The sequence below is a fragment of the Dendronephthya gigantea genome, unplaced genomic scaffold (assembly GCF_004324835.1).
Source record: "Dendronephthya gigantea isolate DGI-Jeju-01 unplaced genomic scaffold, DenGig_1.0 000027F, whole genome shotgun sequence".
NCBI lineage: Eukaryota > Metazoa > Cnidaria > Anthozoa > Malacalcyonacea > Nephtheidae > Dendronephthya > Dendronephthya gigantea.
The window spans coordinates 180,348-196,386 of NW_021163037.1; the positions used below are offsets into that span (position 1 = coordinate 180,348).

At 35.2% G+C, this 16,039-nt stretch overlaps 3 protein-coding genes across 3 annotated transcripts; 2 read left to right on the forward strand and 1 right to left on the reverse strand.

Annotated features, from left to right (window-relative positions):
• Positions 1–2,096: 2,096 nt before the first annotated feature.
• On the reverse strand, positions 2,097–6,227 carry LOC114523408. Its single transcript, XM_028544311.1, has 5 exons — positions 4,699–6,227; positions 4,297–4,541; positions 3,909–4,042; positions 3,457–3,728; positions 2,097–3,383 (listed from the first exon to the last, which is right to left on the reverse strand). Exons 1-5 carry the CDS (start codon positions 5,927–5,929, stop codon positions 3,124–3,126), a joined length of 2,142 nt encoding a protein of 713 aa, XP_028400112.1. The 5' UTR covers positions 5,930–6,227; the 3' UTR covers positions 2,097–3,123.
• A 225-nt stretch (positions 6,228–6,452) lies between these two features.
• On the forward strand, positions 6,453–9,609 carry LOC114523503 (putative defense protein 1). Its single transcript, XM_028544448.1, has 4 exons — positions 6,453–6,941; positions 7,396–7,575; positions 8,029–8,049; positions 8,615–9,609. Exons 1-4 carry the CDS (start codon positions 6,603–6,605, stop codon positions 8,690–8,692), a joined length of 618 nt encoding a protein of 205 aa, XP_028400249.1. The 5' UTR covers positions 6,453–6,602; the 3' UTR covers positions 8,693–9,609.
• A 1,462-nt stretch (positions 9,610–11,071) lies between these two features.
• Positions 11,072–15,659, forward strand: LOC114523278 (neuropeptide Y receptor type 1-like). The gene is made up of 4 exons (XM_028544154.1): positions 11,072–11,236; positions 11,907–11,925; positions 14,541–14,781; positions 15,245–15,659. The coding sequence occupies exons 1-4, from the start codon at positions 11,072–11,074 to the stop codon at positions 15,636–15,638; spliced, it is 819 nt and encodes a 272-aa protein (XP_028399955.1). The 3' UTR covers positions 15,639–15,659.
• Positions 15,660–16,039: the final 380 nt, after the last annotated feature.

Here is a 16,039-nt window from a genome sequence, read left to right on the forward strand (position 1 = left end):
TTTCGACAGTTGTACCGCTGACCGAAATTACATGCAAAATTAAAAAATCTCGACTATCGCTTACATTTTTCTCAACTACGGCATACAACAAGGAAATTCTGAACTACAGCATTATGCACTTCTCGGGTGTCAATATTCAATAACAATTCTCAACAGTCGCACATATTGTATCATTTGTATACAGTTTTCGATTAACGTTTACAACACTTCTTGATATACTATGGCGCGCCAGACGGGACAGAAATACTTCCTTTAAAATACATGACTTGTTTTTAAAAATTACACCTATAAATGTGCGCATATAGAACTTTCCAAAGGATTTAAAACTTATCTTACAAAAACTACACCTTTTCAAAGAGAATAATATACTTTTTTTGGAACAATAGTTGTTATATTTTAAAACTATCCAACACGCAAAAGACTTGTTCCTTTTAATAACACTTCTTTTTTATTTGATCGCGGGCTCAGAAAATATCGCGGGCGCAGGTATAATCAATCATAGGATTCTCAAACGCGCGAAAATAGAAAAAAAAATAGTTCGTAAATCATGGCGGCGGAAATAGTTGAAGAAACAATTGTAGAAAATGTCCAACGAAATGCACAATACGGGCAAATTCGTCGATATCTTGTTCTCGGAAAAGATCTTTTTAATGAAATGGATCGTAACCGCTTAACGTACGACGAAAATTTGGCCGAAGTTCTTCATAATCGATGTTCTGCCTTCATCGAAGGGCTCGTCACAATTTCAAGGAATGTCGCTTTCACTGAAGAAATAGTCAACGACTTTTGTTCACTAATCAATGAATTTCAGCGCATGAAGTGTATTTATGAAGAACGTTTTGATGGCTTTGGTAGAGACGATTTACAATATGTGTGCCCAATAGATAAGCGACAAAATTCTGGGAAAGGACGTCCAAAATTTTTAATACCCCGTGCCCAGCTTGTTGGTCTACGTTCACTGAACTTCACATGGAAAGCAATTTCAGATATGCTTGGTGTGTCTGTGAAAACAATTTTACGTCGAAGACATGAACTCTCTTTACCAGTTGGGGAGGACACTTATACTTGTATTACAGATGAAGAATTGGACGAGAAAATTTCATCTATTCTCACTTCATCACCAAACTCAGGAGAAAGAATGGTTATGGGCGCACTTACTGCAAAGAATCTTAAAGTTAAAAGGGAGAGAGTCCGTGCATCAATTTTCCGTGTCGATCCAGTGAATCGAATGCTTCGAAGACATACCTCAATCAAAAGAAGAGTTTATAATGTCCCCACTCCAAATGCACTATGGTATGTGGGTAAAGGTGTAAATGTAATATGGGAGAATGTTTAAGCACAATTTGCAATGCCAGTTGTTATTCCTGGAATTATTAGCATTGGGATTCCCAATGCTAAGAATTCAAGGAGAAATAATTTGGGAGTGTTGGAAATAGTTGTTTGTGTAACAATGGGTTTCTGTTTTTTACCCTCCAATTACTGGGAAGAATTTCATAATCAAATATTACAAGTGAATATCATCTAATATACAATCAATGCAATTTGCTTTTGGTGACCAGATAAGGGATACACAATTACTAGTTATTTTACTTATTTACCAATATAAATGCAATGTTTACTCATAGGCATTTGGATGGGAATCATAAGCTCATACGATGGAGAATGGTGATTCATGGAGGTATAGATGGGTATTCCAGAGCAGTTGTGTTCCTCCAATGCTCTAATAACAATGAGGCTGTAACTGTCTTGGAACAGTTTTGCATGGTACTAGAAAATTTCACTTTCCTCGTCGTATACGCACAGATCATGGAACAGAAAATGTGGAAGTTGCAAGATACATGTTGCAGAAGTACAACATACAATCCAATCCTGTTATTACAGGCAGATCGGTCCACAATCAGAGGATTGAACGGTTGTGAAGGATGTCTTCACATATGTGCAACATTACCATAATCTTTTCTATTTCCTTGAGGCAAATGGTGACCTTGATACAGACAATGAAATCATATGTTTGCTTTACAATATGTCTTCATGCCAAGAGTGAACCGGGCACTTGAATGCTTTATAGCCAATGGAATCATCATCCCATCAGAACCGAGGGAAATCAGAGTCCATTACAACTTTGGACAGCAGGTTTTTATGAATTTGCTGAGTCTGACTACAGAGCAGTTCGAGATGTTTTGGATTTTGAAACAGTCAACTTCAATGAGTATGGTGTGGATGATGATGGGCCTACCCCACAATTGCAAACAAATAATCATGTGGTTGTACCAAGATCTCTTGTTGAACTCTCTGAGGAAGAGGAAGTATTCCTCCACAGTCATGTAGACCCTCTAAATGAGGATGGAAACTTTGGAATCACCCTGTATAAGAGATCTATAAACCTTGTAGAAGAGTTCCAACAAGAAATAGATTAGTGACAAGAATATTGCTTTATGAGAAATACATATTGGAAATAGGCAAACAGAAGCAAGCAAGCCATTTAGTTAAGCTGACACATGAAATGTATTTGGCTCTGTCTGAACTCTAAACACAACATGGTAATAGGAATACTCCTTGAATAGACAACAGTTGTCAATCTTAGAGAAAAGACCTTTTGTAAATATAAACAACTGAAACATAAAATGTGCAGTAAAGACATGCACAAATGAACACCAACAATAACATTAATAAACAATAGTTGCCATTTGTTTAGTAACTTAATAACTTAGTATGAAATTTAAAACTGAATGAGGGTGACATCTACACTCATACTACCATGCTACTACCATGGGTAGGTGCAGTACAAGTATGGATGTCACCCCTAATAAAAGCATAACATTTGGCAATGCTTGCAATATTTAGGCAGTATTGACTTAAGAATCATAAGCATGTGCAGTCAGTGCAGGTATACAAAATGCCTTGGGAAAATTAGTTCAGTAAATCAGCAACTTTAATATATTTTTCCAGCAACTCATTAGCTATAACAAAGATGCATAAATAAAAAAAATTCCTTTGCATGACATTTAGAACAATGCTATTTTGCCAGCTCCCCAAAAATTTGCCAAATGTCATGCTTTTATTATTCTTGTTACAATTTTCAAGCCAGCTGTTAATAAAGTTAGATTGCAATTCAGCAGGAATCTAAAGATTTCCAAAGCCACAACAGTCGCACAGGGCAGAGATAAGAAGGTCACCAAGTTCTTGAGATGAGCATGAATGAATTGGTAGTATTATCACCAAAGCACAAGTAGATGCTGTTGGTCTACACTTGCAACCACTGGGGCAATCATGCCTGAAATGGACATTAAGAGAGCAAGGAAAACCAATGGGTGGAATAGATTCACAACCAGTAATAAATTTCAACACATCCTTCAGTTTCAAGTCTGGAGCCTCACATATACCTACAGTAAAGAAAATTAGAAATAGTCTTTTGGGAATTGTTGTATTGTAGTTAGTTAAAATGTCAAATGATACCTTCATAGTACAAAGTCTGGATGAAATCTGTAAAGTATTTGAATATGTCCTGTTCTTTTGATTTCAAAAGCTGTTGTTCACTAAAATGTACAACTAATCGCTGGATGAGGTCATCAGCTGTGATATCAAAGCTGCTATTTGCTGTAAATATTGGTTTGAATAATTCTGGGTATTTTCGAATTTCATGTAACAGCCCATACTGTTCCAAACCTTCTCCTAATTGGTTAAGCATTGGTATCTTTGGGACCACAGCCTCATTCACACAAATGCATCTAATAATTGATGAATTTTAGCATTAATCACAATATTTATTATTGAAACGAAAATAATGGATGGGTTTTGATCCCAATAAGTTATCCATAAATTCATATGAATGTGTCTAAACACTGGAGTATGAAGGGAAAGAAAAAGGCTTGATCATAATAATTGCAAACATAGCAAATTGTGACTACCTTATTAGATTTTCCTTGTTCTTAACACTTTCTCTGGTTGGAATTCTTCTATAACCTATTCTATCTAACTCAGCCATCACTTCATCTCCGAGCAGAATTTCTTGCAGCTCACTATCAGATGTGGCAATTGCAATCTTAAAAAATGTGTGATATTACTGATATTAATAATTGATTATATATCAACCCACTATCTCAATTTCTTTATGTACTTAACATGTAAACTAGGTAAAAAAACTATTAAAATCAAAATGCTGATTAACATGAGTAAAAAAAAGCAAAAATATATTTAATAAAGCAACACATTTTAGTTCCTACAATAGGTTGAAAAAAATTACAAATATAGGCTGACATTCTCATGGAAATAGTTTTGATATATACCCATTCTAACCTTTTCTACTGCAACTTTAAGAGAATCTCTTTTTACATCATTGACTTGAATGGTCACTGCATCAAGGCCACCTGAAATAAACTGATACACCCAATTGGCTAAAAAGTTAGGAGCTGGACCACCTTGCAGAACACTTGAGGCCATCAGTAGACCTGCAACTTTGAAGTGTCCCTCAGTTAGAGCCATTGTGCTTTTAACTGGAATTCCATCACTGAACAAGCGAATTTCCATTTGTTTCATGGTTTCTATAAATTTTAAAATCTACAGAATTAGACTTTAAGAAAAACAGAAGTCCTAGATAGAAACATGAGAATATGAGATATGGTGTAAGTCACTGTACCTCATAAACATATAATAATGACGATATACAATGAATTCAGTAAATGTTTTGAATATAATTACCGCAAAAAAATTCTCGTTTCGGTCCTCCACCATCCACAGCCTTCTCCCCAATGAAGTTGACCTTGAGAGAATTTTGAGGATTAAACCACTTGTTGTGATTGTTAGCATCTACATAATCTTCCCATAGCAGTTTGCGACGAACATATATGGTACTTCTTGCTTCATGAATATTCTTCTGGAGAGCTTCTAAACACTCCTGAAGATTAATTTGATCATTCTTTGGCACTTCTTCAGCAACACAACTTGTTTCTGCATCCACATCAATAATGTCATCACATGGAAATTCCATTAGTAAATCTCCATATGTTTGCCTGCTGGAGGAAAAGCCATCTGCTAATTCTGCACAAGTGTCAGCATGTTCTGCAATCTCAGTTAAAGGGAAACTTCTGTAGCATGTGGGGCACTTGCTTTTTTTTGCGGTGACACCAGAGGTACTTGCTTCACCTTGGTCACTATCATGAACTTTAGCCTTAGTGTTATCTTTCTTACTCTGTTGGAATGCATGCACAAGCAGAACTTCGTCATCACTACTTTCCAATGGCAAATCCTCCACTTGGTCTGCAATACTTGAGTCATCATCGCTCCACGGATTGCTCAAGTCCTCTTGAAAAATTGCTGACACAGCACGAACATATATTGGTCCCTGCTTGTTTAAGTATTTTAAGACTTTTCCGGTGTATGTTTCACACGAGGGATCAACTATTTTGTTTCCAACTGCTCTAACAAATTTGAATTTTGGATCTGGCAAACCTTTCAACTTTTCACCAAATGCAGTGATCATTTTATTTCTGATTTCCTTTTCAGAGTGGCTATCGCAGATTTCAAAAGCAGAAATACAACATCCTTGCGTATACAATTTCTCCCGCTTCAACCCACGTGGCACATCAACGATTTTCGGCGATGGCAAAAGAATCACATCGCGCAAAACAGGTTTTTCTTTGTTGGAATTCCCTTTATCAGCAGAATTATCGATCTGCTTTCTCTTTTTACCCAGGTTCTTCTTTCCTTTCTTCGGTCGATAGTTGGTCGATGGCTCGAAGTTTCTAACACTAGGTACATAGCTCCGGTCAGAATCAGTGCTTGGATAGAGGCGCCTCATTGTATTTTCTATGGTCTGTCCATTACCTCTTAACTCTTGATTGTTATTGTTGTTATTTTGATTTCGGAGTTGACTTCCCTCTCTTAGATTATCAACAGCATTAATTAATCGGTTCATTAGTTCCTCGGCCATGTTTTTTATTTAAAGTTTAAAACTATAAGAATGTAAAACTTCGAAAACGTTTTATGTAAATGAAGAAATACATGAAGGTAAGTAATTTACAAATTTTTCCACATGCGCCCACGACACAGTGGCCCACGATCAAAGCGTGAGCCTTTTCTGAGCCCGCGATCAAATTAAAAAAGAAGTGTTATTAAAAGGAACAAGTCTTTTGCGTGTTGGATAGTTTTAAAATATAACAACTATTGTTCCCAAAAAAGTATATTATTCTCTTTGAAAAGGTGTAGTTTTTGTAAGATAAGTTTTAAATCCTTTGGAAAGTTCTATATGCGCACATTTATAGGTGTAATTTTCAAAAACAAGTCATGTATTTTAAAGGAAGTATTTTTGTCCCGTCTGGCGCGCCATAATATACTCCCAAGCACCGCATGTCTGACGTAATGAAAATAACTTGACCTTGTAATTAAATATTTAATTATATAGTAGCTATATAACATATGCTAATTTAGCTATATAAACAACACCAGCCCCGGAAACCTTATAGTTTCTTCTTTCTTCGATATCTGTCACAATTGTCTTCGTTACGAATAATATATAATCGCGTGCTTCGAGTTGATACAAAAAAGTAGAATAAACGAAGGTCTTACAAACGTAATAGGTCAGCAGAATCAAATTTATATCGACGATGAATGTTCTACAACTGGTTATTATATGTCTCACTGGTCGAGTTGTATTTGGCAAACCCGACGGCGCCCCGACAAAAAGTTGCTATCATATGCAGCCTGATCATAAAAGAAGAGACGGTTTTCCTCCCCTTGTTCAGACTCGTCCTTTAGATACGATTCCATACCAACTAAGAGCCAAAATTGAAGGCGGATTTATTCGTCTTTTTATAACCGGGTCGGAATCAGAATATGTTGCTGGATTTCTCATTCAAGCACGGGAAAGCGAGCGGGGAAAACCAATTGGGAAATTTGAATCCAGCGATCTAGCAAAGTACCAGGAGTGCGACAAAGATGATCAGGTACTGAATTCATCTTTCTGTTATACAGTATTGAGTAACTGAATTAAATAATAAATAATCAGCGTTTATGATGACTGATGTATATAGTTACGCTGAAGTCGTTAAGTTAAATACAATTTGAAAATACTGAGATTCATCGTTATATGGACAGAATATTTTGGAACAGTTTATCAATTATCAAAACGCCCCTCCTCTGACAGTGCAAAATTGATATTTTGAAACTTTTGCCGGGAATGGGGCCTGGCCTGCGAGGTTGGGAACTGGGGTCTGGGGTCTGACTGTGGTGGCTTAGACGATTGGTTTGGTTTGTCTGTAATTTTGAGATCTAATGTGAATGATGTCATTTTTTGAAAATTGCTTGCGTGCATCATTTTTAGATTATTTGTATAATATATTGTCTTCGTTGGTCTTGTGCTTCCGAATCATTTATAAAATTTCGTTCTTTCAATTCAAGTACCCTGAATTTTCAAGTATAACACATAAGGATTCTAGCCGGAAGAAGATGAATATCACATTCCTGTGGAGTCCAGCCGAGCCAATAACTAAAAACATCACTGTCAGGTTTTACGCGACATTGGCAAAGAATCATGAAACATTCTGGCTAAGGGCTTCGAGTAACGAAATATATGTTTTGGTAAGTGCATGACCGGCACGCAGCGCAACCCTGTTATGAATAATCCATAAATACAAAGATTTTATGCGTGCACTCAAAATACATGTGGACCATTTTACCATTTAGAGCGAAAAAACATACGGTTAAATCAGTTGTGCTAATGATACGTAATTTTTTCCGCTTTCCATTTACCGCTCAGACCGGAAAGAATATCAATTGTAACGTAATGACTATGTTTGTGTATATCGTTTGTGTTGGCTATAAAAATATAGTGACAATGACAATGACCGACAATAAAGATATCAATATGAATGTTGATGTGTGTCTAGACATGCAGTCACAGGGTAGACACGCGCAGGATATTATACAGGCCTTTCTTTGGCTTTACGGTAAAATCCTTTCTTCATTGCAATAGCTCTTATTCTCCATTTTGCTATATAAAGATGTATAACAAATATTTTCTCGTACTTCTAGGACCTGAAAAATGGCGCACCAGTAAGTATAGACAGTAATTTTTTCACGAGATATAAAAAATTAGTGAATATACGATTAAATTTTATTCAATGTTTTGAGCTGAGAAATGAAGCAAGTCGTTTTGACGCACTAATCACTATGAATAGGGCCTGAGTGTAAAAATAACTTTGTCCTGCATGTATCGATTCTAGTTTATTTCCATCGTCATAGTTATTTTACGTTAACACGGTAGAAATGCATATATACAATATATAATACAAATTCCTCTGTGCACAAACGTGCATCTTCCACTGAGCTTTGTTGAGTTGTACTGTTGTATATAACCGCAAACCACATATGTCTTCTTCTATTCTCTTGTTTATGTGGTTTTTTTGGCCCGGATTTATCTCTTTTTGAATATTTAAGAACGCGGTCAAATTATTATTTAAGATTTATTTTATCTTCCTACCTTTAAAAATTGATTTCATAGACCTATTTTATCCAAAAAATTCACCTGGTATCGGGTTCGGTTGGATGAGACTGATTAGTATTATGATTTATGTATTATATATAATAAATTAACAAAAATAATTTTGCTTTTTTCTAGGGGCAACATTCATTCTTTTTTATTTTATCATCTTTAACGATCTTTTTAACGATAGATTTGTCGTTCGTTCATTATTAATTAATGCAATATACGTAATAGAGCAATGTCATGTAGTATTTTGGAATTTTGTGTGAACAATTAAAGACCGCAAAATATGCGTATACCGAAGGAAAGGGAGTGGCGATCATTAGATGCTCCGTTCATGCATGTAATTAGAGAATAATCTAGGAATTTTCTTGTAATGCACGTTTTCACGCAGGTGAAGGCGTACGTGAGATTTCTATTCCTGTATGAATCCTCACTGACTCTTTCATCTCAAACCTCATAACCTGTAAGTTTTTTTAATCCCAAAATGCATTAAACACATGCCACATAAAATGAGCTTATTATATGTTAAAAGGGAGTAAAAGCTGAGGTCCATTGATTTTGGTTTCGATAACCTGATCTGAATCATCTGATATATATAGGTCGCCACGTTGATATCTTTTACATGGGTCTTGGGGCCGGTATTCAATATTTCAAGTATAAACTGACTTTTAACTGCAATTTCATAATCGCAGGATTATACTATACAATATTTTGGCAACTATTGTTAATAGAAAATCATTTTGTATATCAAAATTTAGGTTAGGCATCACCCAACTAAAAGGTCCCAAGTATCTGTTTAGTATAATTTATTGTTTTTACTTAATTTGTATAAACTATACCTTTACATACAACCGCCCCCTGGTATAGATTTTTCTGGCTCTGAAACGGCAAGGAAAAAAACTAAAGAGGCGAGTGAAATGCTAGGCCGGATAAACATCAACCTTTTCAAAAAGTTTTTTCATTATATCGGATTCACATCTCCAACTTTGACCATATAAGGAAGTCGGATTTCGTCTTGACTCAACCGGAAAAACATTGCAGTACCGTCTTACGTGTTCCCGCGACACTGTAGATATTTCATATATTATATATAATTAATTATTTGTCGATGTACATATCTATTATATTAGTTATTATAATATTAACGTTGGATCGGAACAATAAAGTTTTACTATTCTTAACTTGTCTATATTCTTTTTATCGCCCATATTGCTGCATCATTTTAGAAGTCTTTTATGCCAACTCTAAGAGACACAGGCAAAACATTTTAACACGCAAAACAAGTGGAAACAGGTGCACGTCATTCGTGAAGTGGTCACTCCTCAGCAAGGAAATAGTAAAATTCTTTTACGTATTTTCATCAGTAAATATTTTTGAACTATGCAGAATTAAGACACTCTATATAGTGAAAATTGAGAATATCAGCTAATCTTAAGACAGTTAATCCAAGAATCTGAGTGACGGAAATTTAACCAGAATATATCTATGACAAAACTTTAGAAAAAAATGGAGAATCCGCGGTTGACCTCCAATCGCAGCTGGTTTCACTTCCCTGGCCTTACTAAACTAAACAAATATTCTGTAGTGTATGTAATGTATAAATATCCATAGACAGTTATATTCCTTTCACAGTTATAAATAAGCGGTCTGCCGGTCTCTACATTCCTCCTTGCAAAGTTAAAGGCCGGTTAAAAAATTTCAACTCGACATTCGGTCCTTGATCGGATTGATTGTTACAAAATTGTATGCAATTTTCTGTTGGCATTATAACAGGTATTGTTTAAAGGTATTTCAGTTATTTCAACCCCGTTAAACGTGAAATATCTTTAATATTCCAAAGCATACTATCGGTATGTATATTTAATGCTAAATAAATATGCATGGCTGTAGCCGTAGCACAATCTTGTCACATCTTTGGCGATATTTCACTTTGAAAAATATAAATATGTTGTCGAAACGTTTCCGCTTCCCGAGCTATTGTCATATCATACTCAACCAATACTCAAGGGTATTTCCTTATCGCATACGCGAAAGGTCGCACAGGAAAAGGCGAGGGGGAACAAACATTCGCTATATGAAGCTAATACAAAGTATTGCATAATCAGTTGAATAATCTATGCTAAATACACATTTTTTTAACGTTTTCAAACATATCATAAAAATAATCTATCATTTCATGCGACTAAGAGTCTTTGAAACATATTGCATACTGCATTCACTGTAACGCAATCGGACAATGCGTATCAACTTGTTGTAGACCACACGCCCACAGGCCACAGACGTGTATGTTGACGAATACATTTCACGCCGGTTGCTTCAACATCGTTTAGGCTTTTATGAACCCACTCTTGGCTAGAACAGCAAACAGTTGAAAGTTGAATGGGAGGTATTGGTACAATGTGTCCAATAAAGACTATCGTCCTGGTTATTGTTTTTAAGTGTGTTTCATCTTATCCAGATGGGGCTCCGTCACGCGCTTGTTTCAACCTGAAGCCATGGCATATTATTCCAAGATCGGGCCGATATGCTGAAACTCAGGCAATCCCAAGTCCGTATACATTCACTGCTAAATGGGACAGGCATATGAGAATGATTCGTGTTTCTGTCGACGGTAATGGAAATAAAATACAAGGTTTTGTCATACAGGGTAGATTGGGAATCAACAAACCCGCAATTGGCAGCTTCATAAACGTTAAGAATCCTAACGAGGCTAACGAGGCTAACGTTAGGTATCTGGACTGCTCACTTGCTGAGGTAATTTATAAATTGTAAGGGCACCTTCAGTAGCTTGAACGGCTTGCGCATCATGACGAGAAATCGATTGTAGTAGGTTATACATGTGACTTCATTGCGATTTATATTTCTTGGTTGGTTGCTTTTAACATTTACAATCATATAAATGATATTAGAAGTAATTAAAGATTAGCAAGTGCGTTCGGTGATAGGATTTCTGATTTCTCATCGTTGCAAGATAGATTCCTGGGGCCGGTTGTTTACAAAATAGTGATTTTATTAAGAAGAGATTTTTTACAAATTCGAGTATTGAGCGCTTAAAACCAATCAGATTGCTGGAGTGTGGAATTAATTTACTGAATAAACAATTTTCATCTAAAAAATCCATAGGTTTTTATTTAGGTATTTTTTGTCAAAAAGGGACTTTATGCGTTTATATGCGAACCTTAAGTTTAGCCATTAATCAAAATTCAGCGCAGAAGTGTCTCCGATCAAACTAATTTATATTTTAGGATTAGCCCCAGTTATTGTAGTGTGCAAAAAATACAGTTTTGTTCAAATTTGGGTTGTAGGTTCGTGGTAATTTTTTGACATTTTTGAAATCGACCATATGTTGTATATTTACTTTAGGCATTAGTATACCAAGTGGCACCTGTATTAACAATATTATTAATATAATGGAAATACCTAGACAATTATATTTATAAGTGGTTGCTGTGAAAACAATAACTAGTGGCACAATAACTTTGGTAGTTGCCAATGTAGTTAATGTGGCTTTGTTATGTTTTTTTCACTTGAACGAAATTTGCTAGGATTATAAATTCCTTGTGTTTAACCATAAGAAAACAATGCAAATGTTCCAATCAAATTTTCTCTGTATTCACAAAGATGAATATTATAATCCCAAGCCTTTTTCAGTGGTGTTGAAAGAAGAGAGCCTGTGTTGTTATGATTGACAGGGCTAAGATTTTGGTGTATGTCTTCTAGATGTAAAGTAATCTACTCAATTAAATTTACTGTTTGATTTGGAGTGGTTTTGCGGTGCTGGCTGCGTGACAGCTGACTATTTTACTTTTAAGTTTTAAAATAGCATAATTATATATCTAACACAGTGCATGTAGTATTGTTTAGTACACTGATGTTGCTAAGATGTAGTATCATTTTGTCTTCTTTTATGTTCAGTTTCATGAAAACTCAACTATAACACACAACAACTCAAACAGGCAGGATAATTTGGAGTTCTACTGGAAGCCTCCAACAAACCGTAGTTTTACAGGAAATGTTACGTTTTATGCGACAATAGCTGAAGACAAAAATACATTTTGGGTGATGGAAAAAAGTAATTTAGTGCCTTTGGAAATGGTAAGTGATGCTATTAAACAGAACTGGAATTTTACAAAAGTTCAGTATAGTATCATAAAACCTGTCAGTAATGACCCAATTTTAAAATTTTGGATCTGTGGGTTTTACCAAGTATTTCATATTCAGTGATTTGAGTGCAGTCCTAAATGTTTTAATTAAACATAAACATAAATGAAGAAGTTATACAAAATTGCACTTATTTGCTACAAAATACAAACCGGCAACACATATGCATTGATCATGAACTGCGATTGTGCACAGTGCCTTGATTTTGAGTTGCTCCATGAAATCTATGATGTCATATGAAATCCAAGAATACAAGATGATTCATTTTAATAATGCAATATACTCAAGAAACTTTAATTTCTCTTCAGGGCGATGATGAAACCGAATCAAGCAAAGACAAAGTGTCTATACACATCCTATTCCTATCAATTTTAGTACTGTATTCTTGTTTCAGAAATACTTTTTAATTGTATATTATTTTATGATAGTGATCGACTAATCGTCACGAAAGATTTTTTAAATTCGACTAACCAGTTTTTTAAAGCAAGCTCTGTTGATAATGAAAATTTAATAACGATCCAAACTAATATCTATAAATCTTTAATTTAAATATGATTATGTGTAATATTTTTGAAATGATAAAATTTAGATGTAAAATATAATTAAAAATTGCTGCTTCGTGCATAGTATTTATTTTCCCACAACTAATTGAAATTTTTTGTTTAGTTGCATATACATAGCCATAGGACTATTGAATAACGGCGAATGGTTAGGTAATAAGAACAGATAGCAGAAAACCTTGCTATAGAATTTCCCTCACAGTTTTGAAATTAATCAGGAGATGTGACTTTCCTTGCGACGCACCACGACTGTGCAGGTGATTCATGTCAGTTACCTTATATTTAGATACTTTAAATAAAATCATTTCAGATATGCCAAAAATGATCCCGTCGTAAAGAGAACACAAGAATGGGAATGCGAAATTTCTATGTTCAGTAGGTTACTATACCTGTTCGCCTTTTCTCGTCAATGATATGTTTATTCAATCAAATATAAAAATGCGTACGATCCATAGATTAGTTTAGAAATAAAATGTAAAATTTGTATTTTTAGTGCAGTTTCTATTGTTTGTTTTGAGAGGTTTTCTTCTCAGTTCTAGTTTATTCGATTTGGTCATGCATGTAACACACGTGCAACAAGGAAGAAGTTTTGCGGCTAACCCTGTAGTAACTTACTGAGATTAGTGAGATATGAGCGCTAAGGTGATCGCTTTCTGTTCTGCTTACATTGTGCTTGCAATAATTGGAATCATCGGTAAGTATATATATGAAATAATAATTATGCGTGCTGTTTTTGAATATATAAGTGTTCTTTTCTTTGGCACTTCATACTCTTACTATGCCTATGGGTTGTATATATCTATATATCTAGAAGGCTATATATCTTAATTCAACATGCAGTTATAAAGATCTGGCTCGTGCACATTTTCACTATTATATAATGTTGCGAGCACTCACTCACACTTCTCAGTAAACGGGTGTATTGTTTCGAATATATAATAAACTCTCATGCAGGAATGTCAGAATCAATCTTTTATCAATTGCAACTCCTAGAGAATGGCACGATTATAAGACCATGTGTCGGTGTCATATTTTAGCACCTGCCTCCATGTTTTCGAGGGGAGTGATACATAAATATCAACCGAGTTCACAACTGACATTAGAGTTACAAATGCGCGATAAGATAATGTTGTTGTATGTTTCCTAACCAGATTCCTTTCCATACAGTACTATTCTATCTGCCTGTATTCTCCAATTAACAGGACACCAATCAGACGTGGTGTTGTGACCATATATTTTGCTGATAGTTTGCCTTTCATTTCATGTTTATCATCAGTTCTTTTTCTACATATATACTTTACATATTCATCGAACGAAAATTCATCTGTCTATTTCAGGAAACGTCATTGTCCTGGTGGTGGTGAAAAAACAAACTACGCGGAATATTATCGATATTTTGATTGCTCATTTATCTATATTTGACATCACGCTGATAGTTTTTACGACACCTCCACTATTTCTGCAGCATATCAACAACAGCATTCAACTTGGAAAAATCTTCCAAAAAATTTTCGAATGTGTAACCACCTTTTGTGCGGTTATTTCTGTATATACAGTAGTAGCTATAGCAATAGAAAGGTAAAATTGATATCTTGACATAGCTGCAGTAAAGGACTATTAATTTCAATATACTCTATATATGCAGAATAGTTCGTCCATTTTGACTATTCGTATATATCCGTGCATGTATTTCTTTCAGCATCGTTTCTTTATATATTTTAATTACAGGATCGATTTTCTATCTTTATTCGGTCCACTTCAATTCAGCATTCCAATTGTTTTAATATATATAGCTGAGTCAGTTTTTTTTTGACAGATTCCTGGCCATCGTTCACCCACTTAAACAACTGACAAAGAATAAGAAAATTACTGTCATGATGTTGCTAATCACCATTTGGGCTTTCGCATCAAGTCAACTTCTCATTAGAAATACTGCTCCTGTGTTCAAAGAGAAGTACTTTCCATTTAATGAAACGAGTAAGCATAATGGTTCTTTGCAATACCTGCCATATGTTCAAAAACCAAAATATTACCTTATCAGCGTATTTTTTGCGTATAATGTCCTCCCGTTTGTGACAGTATTTCACTTGTATTCACGGATTATTATGAAGCTCCGAAGTCGTGGTAAAGAAGTGAGACTGTCACACGCGACGAGAAGTCAACAGAGCAACTTTACGATCAACAATCACCGCAAAACCATGGTTATGTTAATCACAGTTCTTGTTGCAATCTTGGTATGCCATTGGCCATACACAATATTTCATATAATCATGGCATTCAATGAAGTACGAACAATGAGCACCACCCTAGAGCTACTTAATTCATCGCTACGACTACTTTCGTTTCTTCCACCAATCATCAATCCTATCCTTTACAATTTTTTCAGCGATAAATTTCGCGCTGGTTTTCGTCAAGTGCTTTTAAGCAATTTGTAACAATAATTCACGACAGCACTAAATACCATGGCCATGCACTGAATCACCTCCTCAGAACCATTGTTAATCTTCAGTCGTCGAGAACTCTATTGGCGTGAAAATGGCATTTCTCATCATCTTTAAAAAGCCCAGTGCTCCTGAGTTTTGGGAACAGACACAGAAACAAGTATAAAACTATTCTTGAGGCGCGTGCACAATTTCACTATGTACTAATGATGGAATATTTACACTTCTTAACACAGTTTGAAAACTCTTATTGCTTCTCGCGGTCGCCAATGCATGGCACCAAAGAATCTTTTTCTGGACAAGAATCGTGGGATACATACTGGGCCTCCACAATCGCAGAAAGCATTTTTTGCATAAACCTGAACAATAGCATAGTTAATGATTAGTCTCCAAAC

What these genes read in the sequence shown, in the direction of transcription:
- LOC114523408 (XM_028544311.1), bottom strand. Translation starts at nt 5,929, where the DNA reads ATGGCCGAGGAACTAATGAACCGATTAATTAATGCTGTTGATAATCTA. An exon ending in GAAACGAGAATTTTTTTGCG is followed by an intron (nt 4,542 to 4,698) that starts GTAATTATATTC and finishes TAAAATTTATAG; the next exon opens with AAACCATGAAACAAATGGAA. An exon ending in TTAAAGTTGCAGTAGAAAAG is followed by an intron (nt 4,043 to 4,296) that starts GTTAGAATGGGT and finishes ACATTTTTTAAG; the next exon opens with ATTGCAATTGCCACATCTGA.
- LOC114523503 (XM_028544448.1), top strand. Translation starts at nt 6,603, where the DNA reads ATGAATGTTCTACAACTGGTTATTATATGTCTCACTGGTCGAGTTGTA. An exon ending in AGTGCGACAAAGATGATCAG is followed by an intron (nt 6,942 to 7,395) that starts GTACTGAATTCA and finishes TTTCAATTCAAG; the next exon opens with TACCCTGAATTTTCAAGTAT. An exon ending in GTAACGAAATATATGTTTTG is followed by an intron (nt 7,576 to 8,028) that starts GTAAGTGCATGA and finishes TCGTACTTCTAG; the next exon opens with GACCTGAAAAATGGCGCACC.
- LOC114523278 (XM_028544154.1), top strand. Translation starts at nt 11,072, where the DNA reads ATGATTCGTGTTTCTGTCGACGGTAATGGAAATAAAATACAAGGTTTT. An exon ending in GTAGCTATAGCAATAGAAAG is followed by an intron (nt 14,782 to 15,244) that starts GTAAAATTGATA and finishes TTACCTTATCAG; the next exon opens with CGTATTTTTTGCGTATAATG.